This window comes from Agelaius phoeniceus, chromosome 7, assembly GCF_051311805.1.
Source record: "Agelaius phoeniceus isolate bAgePho1 chromosome 7, bAgePho1.hap1, whole genome shotgun sequence".
In the NCBI taxonomy this organism is placed as follows: Eukaryota; Metazoa; Chordata; class Aves; order Passeriformes; family Icteridae; genus Agelaius; species Agelaius phoeniceus.
The window spans coordinates 37,538,308-37,562,999 of NC_135271.1; the positions used below are offsets into that span (position 1 = coordinate 37,538,308).

The 24,692-nt window shown below is 38.4% G+C and overlaps 1 protein-coding gene across 1 annotated transcript in view; it reads right to left on the reverse strand.

The window, feature by feature from the left end:
• Window positions 1-2,442: 2,442 nt before the first annotated feature.
• The window catches only part of CNTNAP5 (contactin associated protein family member 5), a 412,329-nt gene continuing 390,079 nt past the window's right edge, over window positions 2,443-24,692 (reverse strand). The window contains exons 23-25 of the mRNA XM_077181609.1: window positions 15,760-15,978; window positions 11,522-11,593; window positions 2,443-10,527 (exon numbers count right to left, since the gene is read on the reverse strand). Coding sequence (XP_077037724.1) covers window positions 10,331-10,527; window positions 11,522-11,593; window positions 15,760-15,978 — 488 coding nt within the window. The 3' untranslated portion in view covers window positions 2,443-10,330. The remainder of the gene's footprint in view (window positions 10,528-11,521; window positions 11,594-15,759; window positions 15,979-24,692) is intronic.

The window sequence follows — 24,692 nt, forward strand, 5'->3', positions numbered from 1 at the left end:
AGTAGCTTTCTTATTGCAGTATTCAGTGAACCCTTGGCAGTGTTGGTGGGGGAACTGGAACCCCAAAATAATCTCTTCCCTGTCACTTTTTAAATGGTCTCCTCCCAGTTGAAAGCAGATTTCTTTCTTCACAACAGCTTGAAGTCTTTTAGGAGCATGAGGTAAACTTATAAAGGAAGATTTTTGCTTAACCATTGGGGGCTGAGGTGCCTCTCCATCCTGGGCACCAGCAGTAACAGGAAACAGAGCTGATGTCTATGCCAGGCAGCTCCTTTCTGATGCATGAGCATTTGTAGCAGCCTCTTGAACCATACTGTGGATGCCCCATCAGTGTTTTGGTTTGCAGGGTGGTTTGGCCCCCATCACTGCAGAGGTCTAAGAACATTTTGTTAGAGAAGAGTGCCTAAACAGACAGTCAAAATAGTCAACAGGAAAAGGGCTGCTGCATGGCAGGAAGGGACTGAGCTGCTCTTTCCATTGCTTTGGCAATAGGACAAGCTGTAATAGGCTTAAACTGAGGCAAAGGCTATTTAATTTAGGCTTTGAGAAAGGAAGAGAAATTATCTCAAGCTAAAAAGAGGTAAATACAGACATTGCTGGTATGGGGTTTGGAAAAAAAAATGACATTGTATGGCTGCTTTTTATGATTACTTGGAGGCCAACAGGTACAGAAAAATAAGCATTGACTGTGGCTGCCTAGTACTTACACTGTGGGCAAAAAGCAAAAAAGTGCCACAGTTGACTTCAGCAGGGCTCCAGCCTTTCTTTCACAGCAGCATTCACTTAATGGTATTTGCCTGGAAACATTTGCCCATGGGCCTTTGGTTGAAGGAATAAAGCTTTAACATAAAACACCTGCTAGTCATGTGGAAGTTGCAAAAGAGGCTTTTTTTTTTCTCCTTAATTCTGCCTGATGATAGAAAAGGAGAGCAGGTGCTGAGGAAGAAGGAGAAATGACCAAAATCGACAATGATATCTTGTCCCCTCTTCCAGACATTGCTAACTAGCCATAAACTGCAATAAATGAAGTTTTGTCAGCCTGCCAAATAGATATATGCATTCCCATTACACAAGTGCAATTATTTAGTGTAACCTCTGAATAATATCTTTAATTCATTGTGCTCCTACTCAGGAAGAAAGAAGCATAATGCATTGGAAAAAATACCAAAAAAGCCTAAACCACCCTAAAATCATGGGGAAGACTAAAGCAGCCACTTAAAGTGTTAAAGAAAAAGAAAGCAGTTTTTCTCTCTCCACTCAGAAAAATGGAAGTCAATTAACATTGACATTTCCAGCCTGTAAGCCATGGAAACTTAATTTTCAAGGTCTGGATTAAAAATAAATCTGTAAAGACTATACTGTCCTTACAAACCTTTGTAAGGTTACTGCTCCCACTATATTAGCTATGAAGAAAGTCTGAAAGATTTATGTAGTTCTGTCTTGCTTTTTTTTTTTTTCTCTGAGTAAAGCAACTCAATGTAGAATTAATTGCTGCTTGAAGCTTTGTCTAAGAGAAGGGATACCTAGCCCCACCTCCTGCAGCACCAGCCCATCTCCAGGCAGGACTACAAACCTGTGTTAGCCCTGCCTTCTGGGTCACAGGCTCTCCAGAAATGAAAGGGAAAAACAAAACTCACAGAGAAATTCCTAAGATAAGGGGACCCACATCTCCTCTGATAATATGAAAATCTTTGGCTGACTGAAACATAGAGTATGTAAGTACCACAAGTTGATGGTGGAAAATGCAGCAGATCCAAGCATGTGAAATTCTTGAAAAGTGCTCCTCTCTGTAATTCCTAAGATGTGCTATTTTCTAAGTCAGTGTTTACTGGTTCTTGGTTGATAGTATCAAACACTGTGATTTTCAAAGGAGACTAAGAGATTTATGTGTTCAGCTTCCAAGGAAGGGGAAAAAATAATCAGACCAAACACCTAAAGCCAAGACAGAATCCTTGAGCCTGAGCCACGTCCCATTTATCCTGCCAGGGACACGAGTGAGGGCAGCAGGCTGGGAGTGTGATCCCTGTGCCAGCCAGCAGTGCACTGCTGTGTGAGGGGACCCATGGAAGGAGCAGAAGCTCTGGATGCTCCTGCATGGCAGGCTGGGAGGAGGAGGTGTGTGCACACACCTGTGAGTGCAGGCACAGAGCTGCAGAGCTGTGACCAGGCAGGTTTTCTAACCAGACTGTCTGCAATATCTGCACACATGACTTTAGTCAGCCCACCAGCACGAATGAGTTATGTCAGGAATGTGGGTGAGGACCAGATTTCCTTTGACATTAACTTTTAGCCATAGCTGAAATCAATAAATCAATAGTATCATCCAGTGAGGTGCGTTGGCTTGGAGTTAACATGTAAACACCTGAAAATTCATTTTCCCATAATCAGCACTTTTTAATGTTCATTCAGCTGGAAGATAAAATAAAAACACAAGAGGAGGCATTTGTCTTCGACACAAAATCATACAAAAAGTCTTTTTTTATTAAATATACATTACTTACAGTTTAAGTCTTTCTTCTGTACAACAGTAACCATAGAAAACAAAAGAAGCTAAGGCTAAATTTTTTCAATCCCTTAATAGGGTATTAAGACATGTTACATTGTCTACAAAACTGACTTAGACTGAGGCAACGTCCTGTGGAATTCTCTTTAGAAAACCAGATAGTGAAAGGGGAATAATCTAAATGTCCATTTTACTTTTTACTGTAACTGAGAGACTCTTGCTTTACCCTTGGACAAACCATTAAAAAAAAGTCCTTTTTTTTTGCTTTGTTAATAAAATGAACAGAGCACTGAGAGATTTATTTAATAAAATTTGAGTAGAACAAAATAAAATGAATGATGAAGGGCTCATCTGTAGAAAGAACCAATTTTTTATTATTACAAATACTTAATCTCAGCTGCCATTTTGCTCTTTATTTTTTTTAAGGGTGCCTTTATCCATAAAATCCATAAAATCCTTCCAGTGTTAGTGTGCTGGCTCCTGAATTGGTTGACAAGACACCACCCACAGACCAACCTTCCCAAACCACAAATTTTTAGAAACTCCTGGAGGTGACTAAAACCATATCATGGGCTTTATGGAGCTGAAGTTCATTGCCTTATCCAAATTTTATCCATAGTTTTGCTAGAAAACAACACAATTTCAGTGAATGCAACTCTTGTTGACAGCAGTAAGGGATGACAAACATAAGGTCCTGACTTGGTTTCATGTATGTCAGTCAGCCCCAGTTTGCAGGAGATCATCAAAGCAAGAGCAATATGAGGCTAAATTCATCTGTGATGTTCTACATTGACCTAAACAGGCCTACAACCAGGTCTGAAGCTGTCTCTTGTTTATTTCACAAAGGGGGTTTCAAAGCAGGTCAGGTACGACAATGCCAAGGTTCTCACTATCATTTAGATATACTGGTTTGTGTTACAGATTTCATTTGCAAAAATCACAGAGTAGAGATATTTATGATGCCTGAATAAAAAAATGTACCTGTTTGCTCTCCTTAGCTCCTGAAACTTCAATTCCACTGTACTGTGAATGGAAAGTGAGGCTGTGACTGGCTGTATCTAAGCTTTACCTAAGAAACAACTCTTCTTCTTTCTTGACAATATGGGTGCTGCATTGGCAGCAATGACAAAAACCATCAGGAAAGGATGTGCCTAAAGGACACAAGAAGGAGCTGTAAAGGGCATGCAAAAATGAGTAAATAATTTCCCATGCTGAACTAGTTCCAAATGGACTCTATTTAGGGCTGTGGGATTGAAATTTGTGAAGAGAGTTATGACTAGCATGTCAAAAAGTAAGCAGTGTTGCAATGTGAACAGCAGTCAGCAGCTTAGAAAAAAGCTGCCACAAGCATCCTAAACGAGGGAATGGAAAGTCTCTAAGGAAACACCATTCTTTGGATCACCTGCTGTGCCTAACATTTGATCAAATGTTTTGATTGTTTGAGGGAAACCATCCCAAATTCTCCTTTGGGCTACCTGGGAGAGTTCCAGCAATCTAACTGGGGAAATTCAGATCTGGTATCAGCCAGAGCTTTGAAATTCTCTCCTATGTTTGAAGCACGTCTATGATACTTTACAGATCATCAGGACAACTAAGACTATGTTCTGGCAGACTAAGTAGCAGCAATTCATTCAATGGCAAGAAAACCTACCTACCACTGAAAAATACCCAAAAGCCTCATATCCACCTGATGGTTACCATGTGTGGCTTCAACCAGTGCATGTTTTCCTAGAGCTTCTGCCTCCTTCACTGCCCCATCACAATGGTAGTTTGAAATGTTAATGTCCTCTTTTCCCCTTAGAAGTCACCACCTCTAGGTGACTACATTTCCTCGATGGAGTCTCCCTTCTGGTTGACCACCCAGCTGAACTTTTGGTTTCTGTGACTGCCAGGAAAAAAAATCATAATCTAATTTGAATTTTGAAACAAGCTCCTCTGAGTCCTGGCAACAATTTGATAGCTCCACATGTTAAAGAAAAAGGAGGGATGAAGAAAACAGAGGTGAAGTAGATATGGAGTGACACTGTCAACACAAACTGTTGCCTTAATCCTTCATTAGCTCGGCTTGTAGACTCAGCACATTACAAACAACAAACAACGAGCTTACAAATTACAAGAGTTCACCAGAAAGTGTGCTTTTTTTCCCAATTTTTGTTATTGTAGTAACTTAGTGCAAAAGATCACGAAAATAAGCACCAATACACTGAAATATTCAAACTCTCTATATGCATGTCTTGAAATAATCAGTCAAAGAAAAAAGCTACTTCAGACCCAAAAGAAGAATGTGTTTAGAAGTTCCATGTACAAAAGTAGCAGGGAGAAGGGGCCGCCCACACTGAAAGAGGACATGAAGAACTTTCCACTGGGAAAGAAAGTGCAGCAAACTGCAAAACCCAAGGGAACAAATCATGCTCTGAAGCTGTGATGGCAGCCTGTGAAGAAAACCCCCAAAAACTTCAAGGGCATGGTGCAACTCTAACTGTAGTCAAGCAAGAGGCCTCCCACCAACCTCTAAAAATGCTGGATAAGGCCCTTGGTTTGGCAGGGGTGAAACTATATCACTTGGCTTGTTTGGCAAGTAGGCATTAAAAAACTGCATGAAAGTTTTGAAATAGCACTCACAAGGTCTCAGACTTTGCTCAAGTCCCTTATGAAGGGTTGCTTTCTGAAAAATAAAATAGAAAAAATGTCCTTCGTGTCTGTGGAAAAAACAGCAGTGCAGAAGAATATTTAAAACTAGTCTTGTTAAGGGTAAACTTTGTGTAGGTGAGAGTGACAACAGTGGCATGAGATGGACCACAAAGAGGTCAAGTTCTGCCTCCTCTACACTTGTTAATTTGAAGTGAAGCATGCATGTCAACTGCCTGGCTTCCTTACAGAAGGAAGGCTGATTCTGTTCTGATGGGGTTTATTTTTTCAGGGATTCATCTCATTGAGAACTTAGGGTTCCTGGATGAGAACTTATTATAATTGGAAAAGCCAGCAAGTATCAGACATAGCTACTTGGGGTTAACAGATGCCAGGATATGACAGACAGGAGACTTGGATCCTTCCTGGGGCTGCAGAGATACCAGGTATCATCTCAAATGGCACCAGACATGTAGAAAGGCATCTGAGAGGGCTGAGTTAGCTTTAGATTCAGAAATGTGTGGATCTGGCTTCATGCATGCTATCTGCCAAAGCTCCCATGTGAGGCAAAAAATGGATGTTGGACCTAGAACAGACTGAAAGGAGAATTATCCACCTCCCCACAGATTACTGATCAGATTGTCACCAGCTCAAAGCGGCATTTTGAAACTCAATTTTCATGTATTTGCCTACAAGGAGATGTATACATTTACTAGACAGAGACGTTTAGAGCAATTTTTAGAGTAATTTAGATGCAAGGTGTCCTTCCTTGACCCCAGCTGTCACCTCAGTAAAGAAAAAAAAAAGTCACTTATAATACCTGTGGAGATGTGCCTACTTGATCTTCAAAACTATTGTAACTTCTCTATTGCCAGGAGACCACCCTGTCTCTATAATGAATGGAGAGAAAAAGGCATCTCTAGTGATTCATTTAATCTTGCAGGATGTTTGAGACATTTGCCCTGTCCTCACCAACCACAGGGCTAGACAAGACTGGATGACAATTGTGGAACAGGCAGTTGGTAAAATCAAATGCAAAATGAAACAAACCCAAAAGACAAGAGCAATATCCAAGTGCTTCATAGGTCTTGGACTCAATCTTATCGTCAGCTAAATCAATACTGACTTCATTAGGAAAAGATTCATAACCCCTCACCATAGTGAAACAATATGATATATTGATTGCTCCTCACTCAAAATGTGAAATATGTGATCAGCTAAATGCTAATATAGACAAAGATCTCATTAAAATAAGGGTTTGGATTACACTGTAAAAATTGAGCAATTGATAAATAGGATGAGTAAAGTCTAGCTAGATCAGGTTAAAATAAAGCTGAGAGAAACCATCTTATTTTTGTAATCTGGTTGTAGTTTTAACTTAAATATCAGGGGCATCTCATGACTGAACACACTCTGATAACCACACAGCTCTATATGTGTCATTTTTACAGTCCCAGGTGGGAATTCTGGCATAGCCCATACGAGTTAAAAGTATGTCTTTTATTTGGCTTTTTCACTGCAGACATAATCTAAGTGTGGAACCATGGCAAGAGCAAGAAGAAATAAAAACAGTGTACATTTTAAAAATTGACCCAAAACACTCACACTGTCTTGTCTCCAGTTAGTGAATATGGACAGATGAAATACTAACTGCCAAGTACATAGGTAACTTACTTAGAACCAAAGTTTTATTTCCGAAAGAGAAATGGGACTCAATTTTCAAAGGTATTTAAATGTCTTGTAGTATATTAGAACATTCCACAGCAAGGCAGACACAGAAATTAATTTGAGTTAAATGTTCATTTTGTTTAGTCACTTAAGCATTGATCCACATCCTCAAGAGACTAAATTCCTTGTAAAGCCTATCCTTCCCCCAGGTGGCTGCCAAGCTAGTTGGAGTTAGCTTTCTGACATCCAGCCTTCCTCTGTTTTCTATTCCCAGGCACTGGCATTCACTGAGAGTCCTTCTGCATGACTAAATATCTTTATAAGCATGGCTATAATTGGTCAAGTCTTTTCTGGAAAACAATAATTTGCACTGCTGAAATCCATATCTAAAATACTTCGTAATTTCACAGCTTGCCTAACAATAATAATTTTCATAGGTTATGTCTCATATCACCAAGAGAAAAAAAAAAAAAAACAACAGACACTATCCTTCAACCAGTCCCTTACTTTAATTATGAAACTTGTCTTGGGGAAGGAACAAAACCCAAACTGCCTCCAAACAACTCTTTGACAGTCTCAGGTTTTCCACTGAAATAAAATCTGAAAATTTATGTATAAAAAGTATTATCCTCTGGCTTTACTTAAAAATATTATCTAGAACAACTGATAAAAGGAAAAGGGAATACACCCCATTTAAAAAGAAACATTAACAAAAATAGCAGAAATGGCTTTAAATAGATGAGAAAAAAGTTCTAATTTGAACTAAGGAAAATTAATTTTAGTTCTAGTAAATTTTTTAAAAACTGTATTTCTTTTATTAAAAAAAAATAATTGTTTTTAACTGATATTGAAGGAAATTCAATGCTGCCCTCACTAAAGAAAGCGTTAGAACAAACCAAAAAACAAAAAGGAGTATATATTTTAAGTACTTAATTTAGTATATTTTAGCTATCTTTAATAAGAATAATTTTACATCCTGATTTAGAAGTCCATACAAATGCGTTCATTTGTTCAGCCTTGTAGCATAAAAATCTTCTCATCTCAGTACATCCACAGGTATAAATTAATATCTTTGTACACTAATGCATACATTCATATGAAGTTCTTTTTTTTTTACAGATGCACCCCAACCTAGCTAAATTTTCATAGTTTTATCTTCCTATTCCATTCTTCATGTAGCCAATTAAGCACATTAGCACATCAGAGATGTCTCATACAGAGGCCATTTCAGAAAAGATGACTCAAACACAGGCAGAGGCGCCCATGAACTCTCCTATTCTTCCCTTCTGCCATGCCAAACAAAGCAGCTTGATCTGCAGGAAGCAAAGGAAAAGAGAATGGCTTTGCCAGGATTTTACCGCCAAAGACAAAGCAACATAAAGAGAACCCAGCTACTCAATCCATCATTCCAATACTCATCACACAGAAACACTGTCAAATAATTGTGTCAGCCAGTGTGTGGCAAAATGTCTGCAGCTGACCATGGCTGAGGAAGAATGGCACCAGACTGTTTTCAATAGAGACAGCTTTATAAAATTGCTCAGGGAAGAGTTTTGGTTATAGGGCTGGCCTCATATTCCTCTTCACATAAGAATGATTGTTACTCCTAGACTGCTTTCTCTTCCCTGAATGCTCCAAAAGAAGTGGTAAAGAATCACCATATCCAAACAGTCATTTATTTATTTATAAATAAATAAATGTCTGCTCTCTCCTCTCATAAAAAAAAAACTCAAACAAAAAACTTCAATAAACACCTATGTACCTTTCCAATGGACTGCCTAGAAAAACAGCACCTGTTGCAAGTGTAAGCTCATCTCTAGTTTGCTGTGGGCTACCCACCTCATACTGAGATTCCTTAATTTTTAATCTATGTAAAAAGGACCACTGTGTGAAAACCCCAGGATGACCGCACAGGGTGTAGGGCAAAGAAGAGATTTAGCTGCACAATCAATTGTCACTAGAATCAAATCAAGAGTATTGCAATGAATAAGATTTTTCTTCCCCTTAACTTTAGGCTTAATTCTACCACCAGCAAATTCTACATCCTCTTTAGAAGCCCTGCAAAGGCAGATGTCACACAGACACAACAGAGTGCTCAAAACCTCACTGGCTGGGACTCCTTCATTTCTTACCCTTAGGATATTTGTGATTGAAAAGGAGGTTTTTCATCCTCACACTGCAACCATGCAGCACAAGTAAAATGGGCAGAACTTGATTCTTCAGTAGTGCTCCCAATCAGGAAAGGACAAAAGACTTTTTAAAAAAGCGTGAAGATTAATTTGAAGTAGAGCATTTGTGATCTTTTTGTTTCCCTAATGTTCTTCCTTGTAAAGAAGGTTTATCAAATATTCATCTTTTTAGACATAACCTCAGACCTCTCTCTATTTAGTTTTGGAGAAGTTATTCCAATTTCTACAAACAAAAAATACCACTCAATCTTTCATGCAGTTTTGGGAGGTTTTTTTAACTAGTAGGATTTTTTTTTCTTTTTTTAGAAGAGCTGGCAGAAGGTGTGAGTCATGTTTAAGATTAAACTATTTTGGTTTTTTTTCTCATCTATGTTCTTTTTTTTTTTTCCACAGGGGCAACAGCGTTTAACCTCAGTGTGTGATAATCCTCCATGTGGCATGAACAGGCATATGCTGCATTTCTAAAATTTCAGACAAATATAGAGCACCTAAATCCTAGCAGCTTCCTAAACCCCTTGGAGATTCAAGCTACTATTTTCCATGCTTCAGCTAGGGTTATACTAGTGTATGCTGGGTCTACGTAGCCAGCCTTATGAGATGGAGGTGAAAGAGGTGCATGGGAATGATATTTATTGTTGATACATATATTGTTGGAAAAGTATTGAGAAGCCTAAGAGTTACAGTAAAAGGACAGGAGGTTGGGGGAAGGAGCTTAATGAGGACAGTTTTATTTTCCTTTATGTCATACCAGCTTTCCAACTGGTACAAATTAATTTAACACCATTTAAATCAATAGACAATATATCAATTAATAACATTTGAGAATTTGGCTGGTTCTTTATGATTGTTGTAAATGAGCCCATGAAATAAATCAGCTGTTTTGATCTCATTCTTTCCCTCTATCCTGTCCCAGTATCTGCAGAGCTATGTGTTCAACTACTTTACCTGTACTTTACATAGTCCAGCTCTAGTGTAAAAACAATGACTTAAATGGCCCCAGAGAAAAAAAAAACCAACAAATAAATGCAGGGGCTTTGAAACATCCAAGAACTGACAGCAGAAACCAGGTGTGCATGTGGATCTTATTTTGTGTAGGATGGGGTAACAGGTCTCTTGAGCTGCAGAAGTAAACTGTGATTGCCAGGCTCTTGTGCAGAGAATGAGGCACTGTGATTGTTCTCAGTGTTTCCTGTGCAGGGCGGTCTTTTCCAAATGAAAAAGAAGCTAGCAAAAAAATGCGTATTAAAAAAGAAAAAAAAATTCAAAAAGCAAAAAGGAAGGGAGAAAGGAATAAAGAAAGGGAGGATAGGGGAGGAAGAGTAAGAAGAAGTTGCATTGTCCATCAGATAAAATATTCCCGTTTGCACTCGCTCACTGTGTTTTGCAAGTCAATGTCAGCTTTAAAGGAGCTCTCAAGGTTTTCTGGGTATTCCTTCTCCTTTTTCTGGCTATTTCGATGTGCTTGTTTGTGTTGATAGAGGAATCTGCTCATGATGGCAATGATGCAAAAGATGATGAATATCACAACTGCTATTACACCTGTGAAGGGGTAAAAAAGGAAGGATAGAAAGAGTGAAAACCAAAACAACAGGATCAGTTACCTCCAAAATAGGTTTACCCATGCACAGCAGCTAGTTGGTGTGATAGATCAGCTCATCTCAGTCCATACACAACCATATGCCTCTATCAAATCTTCCCTGGTAGTTTTTCTTTCTATTTTGTCACCTGAAGAACTCTATAAATAGAGCATGTATTGATATAATTGACCTAATTTCTGTAAAATTATGCTTTCACTGGAAATAAAGTTAGTTCAGTGTGTTTGCTTTTAAAGCACTAGAGCTGCTCATACAAATTTCTGCTCGGTCGTATTTTCTTCTGTGCTATCTCTAGGAACCTTGCACAAGCCTTGTACATTTTGGTTTATAGCTTCTAGATATTATCAAAGGCAGCTCACTACAGGGCATACTACAAAATAAACAGAGATAAATTGTCTTCTAGACCATTATAGGAAAATTAAAACCACACATGAAATTATGAGGACAATGTTCCCCAGCATATAAATACTTCCATATGACCTGGTGAGTTCCACTACACCACCAGATTACAAAGAGAGAGCTCAGAAAATATGAGATATGTGAATACTCTGCCAAGTATTCACCAGGGTGGTGTGTAAAAAAATGGTGACAGCTGGGTCTTAGAACACAGACTCACATGGAGTCAGAGAACACCTGGAGCCTCTGGAGGTCATCATGTCCAGATCCCCTGCTCAAGCAGCCAGGCAGACAGAGTTCAGTTGTATTTTAGAAGACTCAGGTTCCTGATGATCCATGTGTGACCACAATAATCCATAATGCAGCTGCCTACTTAGGTAGCTTGACACAGATACATGCTAATAAACAGAGCAGATACTAGACCTGCTTTAGATTACAAAAAACGCCTTGGACTATTTTTCATGGAGCCCAGGTTTAAAGTCTCCTAGATTTTGGCCTTGACAGAATTATGTTTTGACTGTAGTCTTTAAAAATGAACTTACCTCCAATCACAGCTGAATCACTTCTGACTGCATTGGTCAGAGGTTCTCTTTCATCTGTCTTCCCAAAAGGATCTGCAGTTGGTTAAACAAAAGAGAACTTATTTTCTGTATCAACTGTTCATTTTCCCTGTGGCTTAGACAGAAGTGTCCTCTTACTCTCATGAATTCTACCTGTTTTCAGAAGATGTAATTTGGGGGATTGGGGAACTGAACCAGAAGGGTCTGAAAAATAAAGTGAGTTTGCAGAACAATTTTCTTCTACACCTTCAGGAGCAAAGTCTATTAAGGGTATATGTAAAAGGAAACAGAAAGTTTCACACTAACAGCTGAAAGTGTTGTTTCAGTTCATCAGAAGAATCAGAGAGACATTTTAACTCAACAGCCTATTGGGAGCTTTTCTCAGTCAGGGATGTATTATTATCTTTTTTATTGTTACCTAAGGAATGATACCAGAAAGAAGCCAAAAGAAAGGGATGCTGGGCAGGTGTAGAGCTGACCTATCTTGTAGATGAGATATACAACTTGAATTCAATGCCACAAAGAGAAGCAGTCTCTGCTTGGGACATCTCATCTACTACATTTGTTGGACTGGAATGGGAATAAAAATATACTTTTACACACAAATATAGAATTAATCATAGAAAAGGTTAGACTGGGAAGGAACTCTGGGGTTATTTAGCCTCATCTCAGGCCTCTGATCATAAGCTCAAACTGGGCTAAATTCAAAATTAGATCACAGTTGGTAATAATTTTGTACATCATCAGTAGATTAATCTCATTTTATTTTTCAGTATACATGAGTTATATAAATCAAAACTAGAAATTTAGGGCTTTTTTTAAAATTTAGTCAAAGATGAGAACAACCTACAATTATTTTATACCCTAAGATGGGTGTCAAAAATTGATAGTATAACTCACTTCTTTTCACAAACTAGAAGAGGAGGGCATTCATTATTTCAGATTGAAGATAAGTTAAGTTTCTGGATAATGGAAGTTTGGTGAGATATTTTTTACCTCATCCCACAGCTGAAGCCAGTGAATTCAGTGACAATTAAAAATTTACATCTGTTCTACAACAGTTCTCCTGTACCTTTGAGAAAAAAATCACAACTGCTGCCAGTGCATGGCACTAGTAAAAAAATAATAAAAAATTATTAACTATGTATGAAAAAGTATGAAAATATTTTATTAAAAATTATATAAGATGTTATTTGTGCCTAAAATATTATTTAAGATATGACACCTAATGCAATCAGTACTCCACTATTTTTGGTTACTGGAATTTAAGCACTGAGAAGAAAACAGAACAAATGTTGAAGAGCAGTTTCAGAATGGAGGACAACAGCCACAAGCCCCAGGAATTACATTTTGCCTGAGAAATAAAATCAGGATACAGAGAGGGGATGGCTTGTTTCAGTGCAGCAGATGGCCTGTAACAGCAGAGCCATCTCCACTGGGAACACAATACACTCTGGAGCCAAGGAATAGCAACACTGGGTCTCATCTAAGACCTTAACAGGACATCCTCCTCCTTTTAGATAAAACTGATGGCATTACAACTTGATCCACTGAGGTTGGAAGCCCTGCTGAGGTCACAAGGCTCCCTAGAAACCATCTATTCCAAACCCCTACTCATGTCCATGTCTATTAGGCCAAGATTTTCAGAGCTGTATCCATTTGGGTTTTTAATATATCCAAGGATGAAGGTTTTACAACCTCTCTGGGCTCACACCACTCTTCTTACCAAGTCTGTATCCTGAGGGATTCTCCAAGCAGATCCATGAGAAGGTCAAAGCTTGCAGTCATGCATTTCTGCCTTTTTTTCCTTCCTCTGAGGATCCTCAGCTTCACCATCTCATAGTTGCTACAGCCAAGGCTGTCCTGGCATATCCCTAGCCAGTCAGAGCTTGTTTGGAAATATCAGGTTCAGCACAATTAGCACAGTGAGACAGAGCTTCACTGTTTAAGGTGCCTTTCAGAAGCAAATCTTTTCTGTGTCGTTCCAGACTTCATGAAAGTATCTGACATTTTTTTAACTTTAAATTCTTGAAGAGCTGCTCTCATGGGACAGGCAGCTCAAGACTCCACCATTCACACACCTGAATCTCCTCTGTAATTTTTACAGCAGTTTAATATTAAGAAAAAATACCATAGGAAAAGTCTATTATCTCTATACCATCAATACAGAGTTCAAAATAACAAGATCTTTACATGTGCCTCAGTGAGGAAGAAGGTGATCTGCAGATCTTTGTTAAAGATCAAAAACCACAGTAAGCACCCTCTCATTTTGTGCTTCCTCATCAGAAGTGTGTTCAGATAACTGTGTGAATGGATTTTATTCCATATCTGTCTGCGAGGAAACTTTTTTGAACACAAGTATTCCTTTCTGGAGGAAACAGCTTCAATTGTTTCAAGTTACAAATATAGAAGGCTTTTTTCACACACTTTTAGGAGTTTTCCTAGTGGGCTTTTTTGTTGTATCTGCACATTAGAATATCGACATAGACATGTACAGCCTCCTTTGAAGTTCTATTTTTCTTCTCAGACATTCAATAATGAGAAATTGGAAATGATGAATTGAGATATGAGCACAAAATTTGAAAGTTAATCCTTGACTCTGTTTTCTTTTTATTTCTTAAAATGTGTCCTTTGCATGTGAAAATGTGATGCTCAAGTACATCTATAGAAATTATAATTTGCTACAAATTGGAATTTTTTTTAAACAAGAATCAACCACCCATTGCTTTTACTTTAGCATATAAAGACATGAAGTCTTCAGAGCTCACTTGTTCTAAAGCTCTTATTCAGGCTTTAATCAAATCCAGTGTGAATAGTGAGACTGGAATGTCAGATAATTCATCACATTGAGAGGAAATCATATTTTAGAGCACAGAGTGCCGAGAAAGGCATAAGTTTTTATAATAATTCTGCATTTTTGATGCAACAGTGCTTAACCTTAACAATAGAGTGCAACTGATTGTATGCTTTAAATATTTAAGTTCAAATGCTACACTCTGCTCTGTGTTCTGCCCTGAAGTTCGGAGCCTCAGGTTTTAGTGCTTTCTAAACTCCTTAGAAAAATTAGATCATTGAGGTGACAGATGACAGGGCAAAGAGTTCATATTTTCAGTATCATTGCCCATTCAGGACTCACATTTGTCTGTACATCAGAACAGACACCTCAGACAACTCAAGGCAGTGAGAAGGAAGTGGGGGGCTGGGGAGGAGCACATGCACACTGGCAGCCACTCTCCAGAGTAATCAGCAGCCTTTTTCCTATGCAGAATGATAATAGCATCATTTGTTTTCTGCTGAACATCCGAGGCAAAAACTGCAGGAAATGGCGATTTGATGCAAGTATGAATGTGAAAGGAATTGTATTATGATCTAAACCAGAGTTTTATTTGTTATCAGAAAGGAGAAAGTAGCTTTATAGGTCAAGGGGCAAAAAACAGCCTTTAATTTGTACCCTTTTCTGGTCATTAAGAATTCTGCCACATCCACTGGTGACTAAAGCAGCAAGTTGATAGTCCCTGTTCATGGTGACAACACTTCCAGCTGCTCTTAGCTTCCTTCTCTGCATACAAATTCACATATGCAAAACACTTCAGATTCCCAGAGGACAGCTTCAGGATTGCAAAAGAGACACAAACAATTGGGATCATCTTGCTGGTACTGCTCAAGTAGTGCTCCCTCTCTTTAGTCTAAGAGAATGAAGTACAAGCATTCAGTGGAAGTCACACATGCCAAGGGGTTTGTACAAGAGTTTTTGCTCATTTCTGTTAGGGCAGGAACAAATTTGAATTGTTTTTTATATGACTTCTATTGCTTTATCACCACTAGAATACAGAATCTGTGTAACATTTCGGTTGTCCTTTGAGATCTGCAGCCAGATCTCAACATTTAGGTTGTCCTTTGAGACCAGAATCATCTGGAGTGGTAGGAATGACAAATCAGGTGCATAACGAAACTTTCAAAGCTTTTCCACTACAGCTTAGGGACTTCTTTGTTTTAGGCAATCCAGGAACTTAGTCTGAAAACATTGTTTCAGAACAATGACTTTTAAAGGGGCCTTGGCTAATCCTGATGCCCATCCTCAACACTCCTGATTCTAGAGACAAAAGGGAACTTCCCAGTTCCACTATTCGTACTGTCACAATTGCATTACAGTAAAAAGGAAGGAAACCTCACTCTACAGTATCCTTTAACCTCCACAATGCCCTCCCAGCAGGACATACCTGATGAGGAATATATTGTGGTTGCTGTGTTCACGTCAGCTTCCATCATGGATGCACAGCTGGATTCTGTCAGGGAACCTTGGACAGTGACGGGAGCAACGCTGGGATGGCGCAAGGCAGCCTTCAGGGGAGAGATGTGGTTGTACTGAACAGAGGACAGGCAGCCAGTGAAACCATAGGCATTTGCCTTGGAGACGTCAGGGTCCAGGGACAAGCTATCTGCAGTGCAACAGAAAAACACTCTGGCAACTGACTGTTTTAGGAAGGCATTAAAAAAAAATGAATCCTCATTTGCCTTATGTCTACTATTCAATTTCAACTGTTCAGGTTCTCCTTCAGCAGCCTACAAGTCCTCCCTGGACGCTCCCATGAGGTTCCCAAAGTCCTTTCTCTATTACGCTAGTTACCTTGAATTGTCTTGCACATAAAAGCCTGCACTGCAATTTTTACCTCACCCATTTTCTCTACTAATGGACAATATCTAGCACATCATATCTACTAACCACAACAATAGCAATAGCAACAAAACCAACAACAATAATAATAATACTAAATAAAATAGCAACACCAAATACCATAGAATTCTGGGGCTGATACTCTAAATTTTTTTTTTGGCATCTGCTAACAGCATCAGTTGCGCATATATGGAACATACCTTCCAGGCATTCTGCCTCCTCCACTCTTTGGATGAAAGACCCTGCTTTGTGTTTTCTGTCATAAAATACTTTATGTGGCCTGTCACTGAATGGCTTTTTACCTCAGCTTCCTATCCTTCTTCAAGAATTTATTATTCAAGTTTTCTGAAGCATCTATTCATGTTACTTCTTTTTTACTATCAGAATTCCTAAGAATCTTCCTAGTTATTAGACAGGCTCTCACTCTACTAGTCCTATTTCACTAATAAAATAAAGGGTAAAATGATACAGTTGCTTATCTAAATCAAAATTAAAACAAATATCACTGTGTAATTTTCCAGCCTATAGATAAAATAACATAAATAACTTATCTGTTGGTACATATTCAGTACATATTCAGTTAAATTTCACATAGAGAAAGCAAATCAAAGGCAAGGGTTTGTTTATATAATCATAGAATGGTTTGGTTTGGAAGCAACCTTAAAGATCATCTCATTCCAAGCCCCTGCCATGGGCAGGCACACCTCTTATTAGACCTGGCTGCTCAGGGCCCCATCCAAGCTGGCCTTGAACACTTCCAGGGATGAGAATCCGAAACTTCTTTGGGCAGCCTGTTCCAATGTTCCACCTTCACAGTAAAAAATTTAGTTCCAAAAGTTTTTTATATCAAAGTTTTAATATCAAAGATTGTTTGGGAAAGCCAGGGAAGGACAGTGGAGCCATTTTCTATTTTCTCCAAACTCACATTATTTACTTTCCAGAAATTGAAATTCATGCTGCTCAGAGGTCTCAAACCTGATGCGCTTTATATCTAGGTCAATCAAACAAGAAAAATGCCTACAAATGCACACAGATACAGTATCAAAACTTATTCAAAGTCTTAAAAATACCTGATAATGGAAAAAACCCCAACCTTCTAGCATTGGAAGTGTTGGGAATAATTCCAATGGCATTGGGAAATAAGGGTTCCTTGTTTCTCAAGTTTGTTTTCAAATCTTCAAAGAATAAGATACTAAATTTTAAAATAAGGTAGAATTTTTCCATTATTATTCAAATACAATGTTCTACACATGGTCAGGATTTAGGGAAAAAAAAGCACCTTCTCTCAAAACTGAAATTGCTATTTGAATTATATAAACTTCTTTTTTTATATAAGAAAATACAGAGAAATCACAAAGCCAGCCCAAATCACACATTATTCTTGTGCTCAAGATCTGTGGCTGTTATTCCATGGACCCAGAGGGAATTAGCTGGGAAAGATTTCTAATTATGTTTGAGTGTCTTTGTGGAAGTATAACACAGAAGAGTGTGGCTGTTCCTCAGCAAAGCAAGGTAAAGTACCCGCTTGCTCTCCCAGAGGCCTTGCAGGAGAAATGCTCAGTTTGCAGAGCTGTCAGGGGCACAGCCTCTGAGCTGCAAGATGGGAAGGGAAACAGTAAGGCTTTGCCACTGGAAAACCTGCAATCTTGCAGAAGTTCACTTTTGTTCTTCTGAAAGTATGTAGGAATTGACTGCATTCAGATTTTTAATAAGATTTTGGCTGAGATGTTATAAAACAGACAAAGAATTGCTTCCAAGTTCCTGCAAGAAGGTTTGTATATACTAAAAGACTGATTTGAAGTATTTGCCATCTTTGTTGAATTTATAAAACCTTTTGTAAACATTCCTACCCTCAGCCTTTATTGTTTTCTTAGCTCTGACACAAAAGGTGAATTGGTTGCTATCTTTTATAACCAGGCAATCTAAGCTGCCCTGTTCAACCCCAATGTACAAAAAGTATAGCCTAAAGAAATAATGTGTTCCTCTCTCATGGTACACTAGTCTGAAAAGTCTAAGAGTCAGTACTTTTGTGGGCATTTTTAAGAGTTACATCAAGGGCCAGTTCCACGAGCCTTTTGTCAAAGTAAGCTTTGCATGAATGAGAACTCGGAGATTTGTTGTTGAAAGACTGAATTTTGAAAAAAAACCCAAAAAAACGAAATCGAAAGAACAAATGAAAAACAACCCCAGAGTCCTCTGGTAACAATTCCACATGTACAGATACAGTTTTCTTTATCACAGAGCTTTGGGTGTGTGCCTAATGTCTTGTCAGATAGGAGGGCTTCCACTGTTCTCAACAAGAAAGCTGCACAACTTGGTTGTGAACTACTTGTGCTGCCCTCTGAATTTTTGAGAGGATAATTTAAATCTGTGATAATGACACGGTTAGGACACTCTGTCCTTTGGAGGTTTTGCATCACAATAAAATGTTTTTCCAAAAGGTGTTTTCACTATATGACACAGTGCTCGGTGAGAAAAGCAGCTCGGTGAAGTTCTATTCTCTGTGCTGCAGCCAAGGTCATAAGAAACTTCAGTGGCCTTCCTCTGACCTGGCAGTGCTGGGAATCTTTCCATGCATTTCACTGGTCTGGAAAATCACACTGAATTGCTGCTGATGGCTTGGTTTGATCTTCTGACATTTTAGCATTTCATTTCTGTTCCCAGCACTGGAGAATAAGTTATTTTGGCTAATTTCAACATGGAGAATAGGAAGGCAATCTTTTTCAGCTTTTAGTAATTTAACTGCTCATTCTCCACAAATTAAGTTTACCCCTACATTTAGGAAGTAATTTTTGAGCTTTATCTGCTGAATTGTCCATAAGTTGGCCTGGCTTCTTGTTGGGTCCTGTAGCTGATCCCTGGAAGCTGTCTGCAATGTCACAGCTCAGCAAGCTTTATGTTGGTTTTCCATGTATTTACAATGGCTTTCCATAATAACAAGGATTCAGTCTAACATGTGGTTGTATTTTTTAAACTTTATAGATTGTATCTATATTATAGGTATCCACATAACTTATGTGCTGATTTATTCTTATTCAGAAAATCAGACATCCTGTTCATTATACACCTCTGCCACAAACAACACACTTGTTTTAAGATTTTAGATAAAGCAATTTTAAGTCTTCATATCTCAGTAATGGGAAATTAATTTTCATCATGAATAGAATTCCATGAGAATTCTTTAGAACCAAGAATCAATCTGCTCAGTAATGAAACAGCAAATTGACATAGTAAATGATAACAAGTAGGACAAGGTAACTGGAATCAAACACAAATCAAAAGTGTTGTTTTTGTGCAGGGAGAGTGGGTAAAATACCCTCTTTCTAAAGATATCTTTGTGTAAAACAGGAACATAAACATTTTTCAATATATTTTTGTTATTTTCTTATCAACATTATTTTCATGTCACTCAGAAACTTAGACCTCATTTTGCCAAAATGCTGAACAGGACTGGCAAGATTATTTCTTTGACATTGCCACCAGGTTTGAAGCCATGACCTTGAGGTAAAAGACACTTGTAGTCTCCACACACTGCACCTGTCTCAGAAGAGCTGACTACAAGGCACTGTGCAGGTACCTTGAGAAATGTGCTGCTGTGTCCATCAACAAGCTCAGTAAACACTGCTGACATTAATCATCCAGTTAGAAAGGGCAGAAAGTGTATCTCGGGTTAGCATGGAACCCAAAAATATAACTTTGGAATAATCTCATTTCCTGGTGTGAGTCTGCCACAAAGACAGTGGAGTGAAAACTACTGAAGTTTTTCCTGGTTACAAGTGAGGTCAACCAGTTTGAATCTTGCTTAATGAAAGTATGAATTTGAACAGGGGACAGGCTTCAGACATTCAATGCCCTTCCCAAGTACTTCTGAAAAAGCAAGGAGCAGCAAGAGCAAAGTGAAGGCACTTCCTTCTCATGAGGCTCCCCAGGAATGAACAGAATGCCCAAACAAGCTCAATGAGCCTGGATTTGTTTTGTTGCAATTGAACATTTTGTGCCAAGTGTAACATTTAAGGATTTTTGTTTCATTAGGCTTTGCATAGATAATTTAAGGCATGCATTTATTATGTTCTCTCAAGACAGCTTATCCTTGAAAATGAGGCCCTTGGAGTTGCAATATGAAATTTGTTAACATGTCATATTTGACATGTGAATCCTAATCTGTCACAACACAACCAGTCCTATGTGATTCTGCACGGGCTGAAAACAAAATCTATAAAAAGAAGAAAATATGCAAGAAGATGGAGAGATGATGTACAAAAGCATATACTGATGTACAATAAGCATATACTGATGTACAATATATGCTTGTCCCAGAAGCAGACAGCTAAAATCAACTCAAGTAGCAAGAATTCAGTCTAAAACTAAAATTTCTGGGTAGAAGCAGATGACCTTGGACTCTATTTAGGCAGCACTGTCTGCCTAAATATTAAGCATGGTGTTATGATCATAGGGTAAATGATATTGCTGGGGAAAAAGTTGGAATAGATCTGGCCTCTTTTCAATAGAGACTTCATGGCATTAGCTTAGACCTTGGATTGCTTGGACTACCTGGGGTAGCCAAAATTTGCTTAATTTAGGTGCTTGCCACCTTGGTCTTTTATCTTATGTAGTAATTTCCATTTCCTTAATGCTTTACTGTACTACTAGGAGGAAAACCAACGTCTTTTAAAGGCACCCTAAAATTCACCTAAGAGAACTTGTTCACAATATGGTCTAAGAAATAGGTATTTAGGGCAAGAAAAGTCTGAAGCAAAGAAATGAACTTTGCAGTCACCAGAAGAGTCCAGCCAATATCTCTTGCAGACACTGTTGTATTGTTTAAACTGTAACTTGTGATCTGGTGACCTTAAAAACAGGAATGTCTTTCCGTTAAAAAAAAAAAAAAATAGAAGAAAAAATGGACTTAAGCATTTTCCATAGAAACTCTCTAAAAGGAGGTACTTCTTTAAGGCAACTTTTATATTTCAGAGTTAATGACAATTTACCCCTTGTGATTTAATTATCCCATTATCATCTACCCCTATATAATATTCTTGGATGAACTGCTCTGTGATCTCTTCAGTGTACAGATTCCATTTTCTCCTCATGAACTTTTAATAAGAAAAGCTATTGTAGAAATCATAAGAATTGTACTGCACCTACATAATTATTTTAATAAAATTACTTTCCAGATAAACTTTCTTTTATGTACACTTTATATCAAAGCTGAATGACTCAGTGGAAACTTGAGTGTGTTTTAGCTCAGGCTTTTAGAGATAAAAAATATCATGTTCCTGTGCTAGAATACACAATCATTTATGCTACCAGTGTGGGAAGGTCTGCTAATTGATCACTTTGAAGACACAAATAAATTAGCTCAACAATAATAGGTTCTAAAGAAATACTTGCAACCTTTTTCTTCAAAATCCTCTTGAATCCTTTCACTGCTACCCTTTTACTCTGGTATTCCTACACAACTACAATATTAAATTGCTCAGACACAAATACACAGACAAGTTCACTTCTCTGCATCAGAGATAATTTTTCCCAGGGACAATAGTGAAAAATTTAGACATGTTAGGGCACAGTAAAAAGTTTTCAAGGATTCATTAAAGTAAACCTGCAAACAAATGGATTGTATTTTCCACTGGGATAGCAGCTTTTTGTAGACAACACCTTAATACATGCAAATGTGTCTCTGAGATCAGAGAATTACAAAATGATTTAAGTTCAAAGGCACCTCTGAAGGTCATGCAGTTCAATCCCTTGTTCAAAGCAGAGCCAGCCTCACAGTTAGGTCAGAATGTTCATGTGGTTAAATACAGCAGGATGATCTCTGCAAGGAGCACTTAAAGTAAATGAACTGGGACTTGGGTTAAAATTTCACTGAGGCTTTGCCATAAAGTGTATGACCCATTTGGGGCCTGAATCCAGTACTCACTAAAATCCATGGAAAAACTCCCATTGATACCAATGAGCTTTGGATAGGTCCTTTTGTGTCCTGACTCTATATTTGTGAAGTAAAAATGACAACAAACTACAAGATAATAATATTTTTCTATTGCTGTTGGGTACAGTGAGGATGAATTCAACAGACATCTACTGGCTACTTGAATGATGCTTCCTTTTACTCCCTTGTCTTCAAAGCCACACTTATATTTAGATTGATCTTTCCAAGGCAGCTATATGGCCCCATTACTGTGTATCTGAAGAGCTCACAGCCTTTAATGCTTTTATCCTCCCAGCACCCCTCTGATACAGTGCTCTTCTATTATCTATGCTTTACTGATAGAGAAGGGAGATAGTAAAGCTCAGACTGGTTCCAGTGGGAATAAAATGCCTGCTTACCTTTATATCTGCACATAAATGGCTTACCCAAGGTCATTCAAGTAGTCTGTGGCAGAGTGACTGTCCCTATGTTTTGAATTCCAGGTGAGACTCCTCTGCCTAAAACAGAGGGGTTTTTTCCCCCAGAATTCACAGCTGCAGCTGTGAATAAGGCAGCCATTGGAAAAAAACATAGCTGGTTTGAAAAGGAGAAAAAAATACTAGAGTGTAAGTACCTAAAGAAAGTGTAATGGGGCTGGGGTGGGGAGGGGTAGAAGCAGGGGAAACACTATTATTTAAAAAACTGGTCATTTTATAAAAGTGCACTTTTCAAAAGTTCCAGCTGTGCTCAAATGGCTATCATAAGAAAATCTGGTGAGGAAGGAGTTTCAGGCTTTCATGATGTCCTGCTGGAAGAACTCTTTGAGATTTCCCAGTCAGTGGAAAATTAATGGTGGAATCAAAGAAGAAGGTGGTATAATCATCTGATTAGGCAGCCAGGATGAGGCTTTTAGAGCAGACAAATGAGGATGAATGTGACAGGAAAGAAGAGAGACATATTTTTAGAAGATTATAGCATGGATATGTAGGACATGTAGAACAGAAAATCTTTTACAGGGTTCTCTTTCAGTAGACACTTAAATTTCCTAATGAATACCTTTAGGTGTGCAACCCCAGTGGCATCCAAAATAAACATTACAGGAAGTCTTGGTCTAGTTCAAAGCATCACATGCCTCTGGAAGTTTTATGCTTTGCTGAGGGCATGAGCAATGAGAAGGAAAAACTTGGCAGATACTGGATTAAGTCACCCATATTCACCTGGTGAGCCATCACTAAAAGAAGCTATAGTCAACATTTTATCCATAGAACAGGATAAATAATGATTTAACATCCTTATGTAAGTTCCATAGTCCCAAAATGACAATGTCTAGCTCTCCTCTTTGTACAACAAAGCAATACTCTTAACGTTGTAGCAGTAGGAATTTCTGGTTTGGTTTTGCTTCTTTCCATCATGGAACAGTGTGTAACCTAAGTTTGGAGAAGATATAAAATGGTGGAGAGCAGTTGGTAGACCAGATGGTTGTGTCACCATTCAGAGGGATGTTGACAAGCTGGTGGAATGAGAAAACAAGAGCACTGCATTTCAGCAAGGGAAATGTGAAGATCTGCACTTGGGTTAGAAAGAACCCCATTCAGCAGCACTGGTTTGGGGCTGAGCAGCTGGTAAGAAGCTTTGCAGAGAGAGACAGCTTCCCATTGGGAGGAAAGCATGGACTTACTGGAGTGAGTTCACTGAAGGCTGCAAAGACAATTTAGGGACCAGAGCATCTCTCCTGTAAAGAGAGGATTGATAGAGCTGGGAGTGTTTATCCTGGAGGGAGAAGCCTGAGGAAGGTCTGTGATTTTCTGAGGGCACAAGGACTCAGAATAGCTACAGCTGTGGGATAAAACCTGGAAAATTAAATCCTAATATAGAAGAAACAGTTTGTGGAAATGCACTTAACATATGAAAAAGAAACTGGAATTAGAATTAGGCTGGAATTAAAGTGACTTGCTGGGATGCATTGTGTCAATTCCAGTATGGTAATAGTATTTCACCACCTGGATGGCTAAATTTAAGGCTTTAGTGCCAGTACAGAATATGAGCTATTGCTATACTAAAACAAAACCCCAATAAACTTTGGGGCAATACAGAAATAAAAGAAGGATAAAAGTCAATGGTGTTCAGTGGAACTGAATGCCTGACCTTTGGAGATACACCTGGGCTTTTTGGCTTTGCAACAATTTGTAATTTTGAAGTTTATTATATTTTTGTGACTCAACCTAGTTTCTCTCCATAATGCTGAGCTGCACCATGTCAGCTTGCTGGCTACATTTTTGAAGGTCTTTTTGCTTCCTTCCATCTTTCTGGTAAAAAAAAAATCCTTGCTTTATTGACTTGGTGTCTATAGCTCGAGTTCTAGGTAGAGGTCAGGATGAGTAATGTTCTTTTAGATTTTTAGCACTACAGCTAAACATTGACGAAGTTGGAATTTTAGCTTAGCTCTGGAATGGGCTGAAAACTGTCAGGTTCCTAAACTTGTCCACAAAGGCTTGGAAGGCGGCTGCATTCTGAAAAAAAACCATTATAGATAACTAAGGGGATAATCATGTCCTGCTCTTAATCTA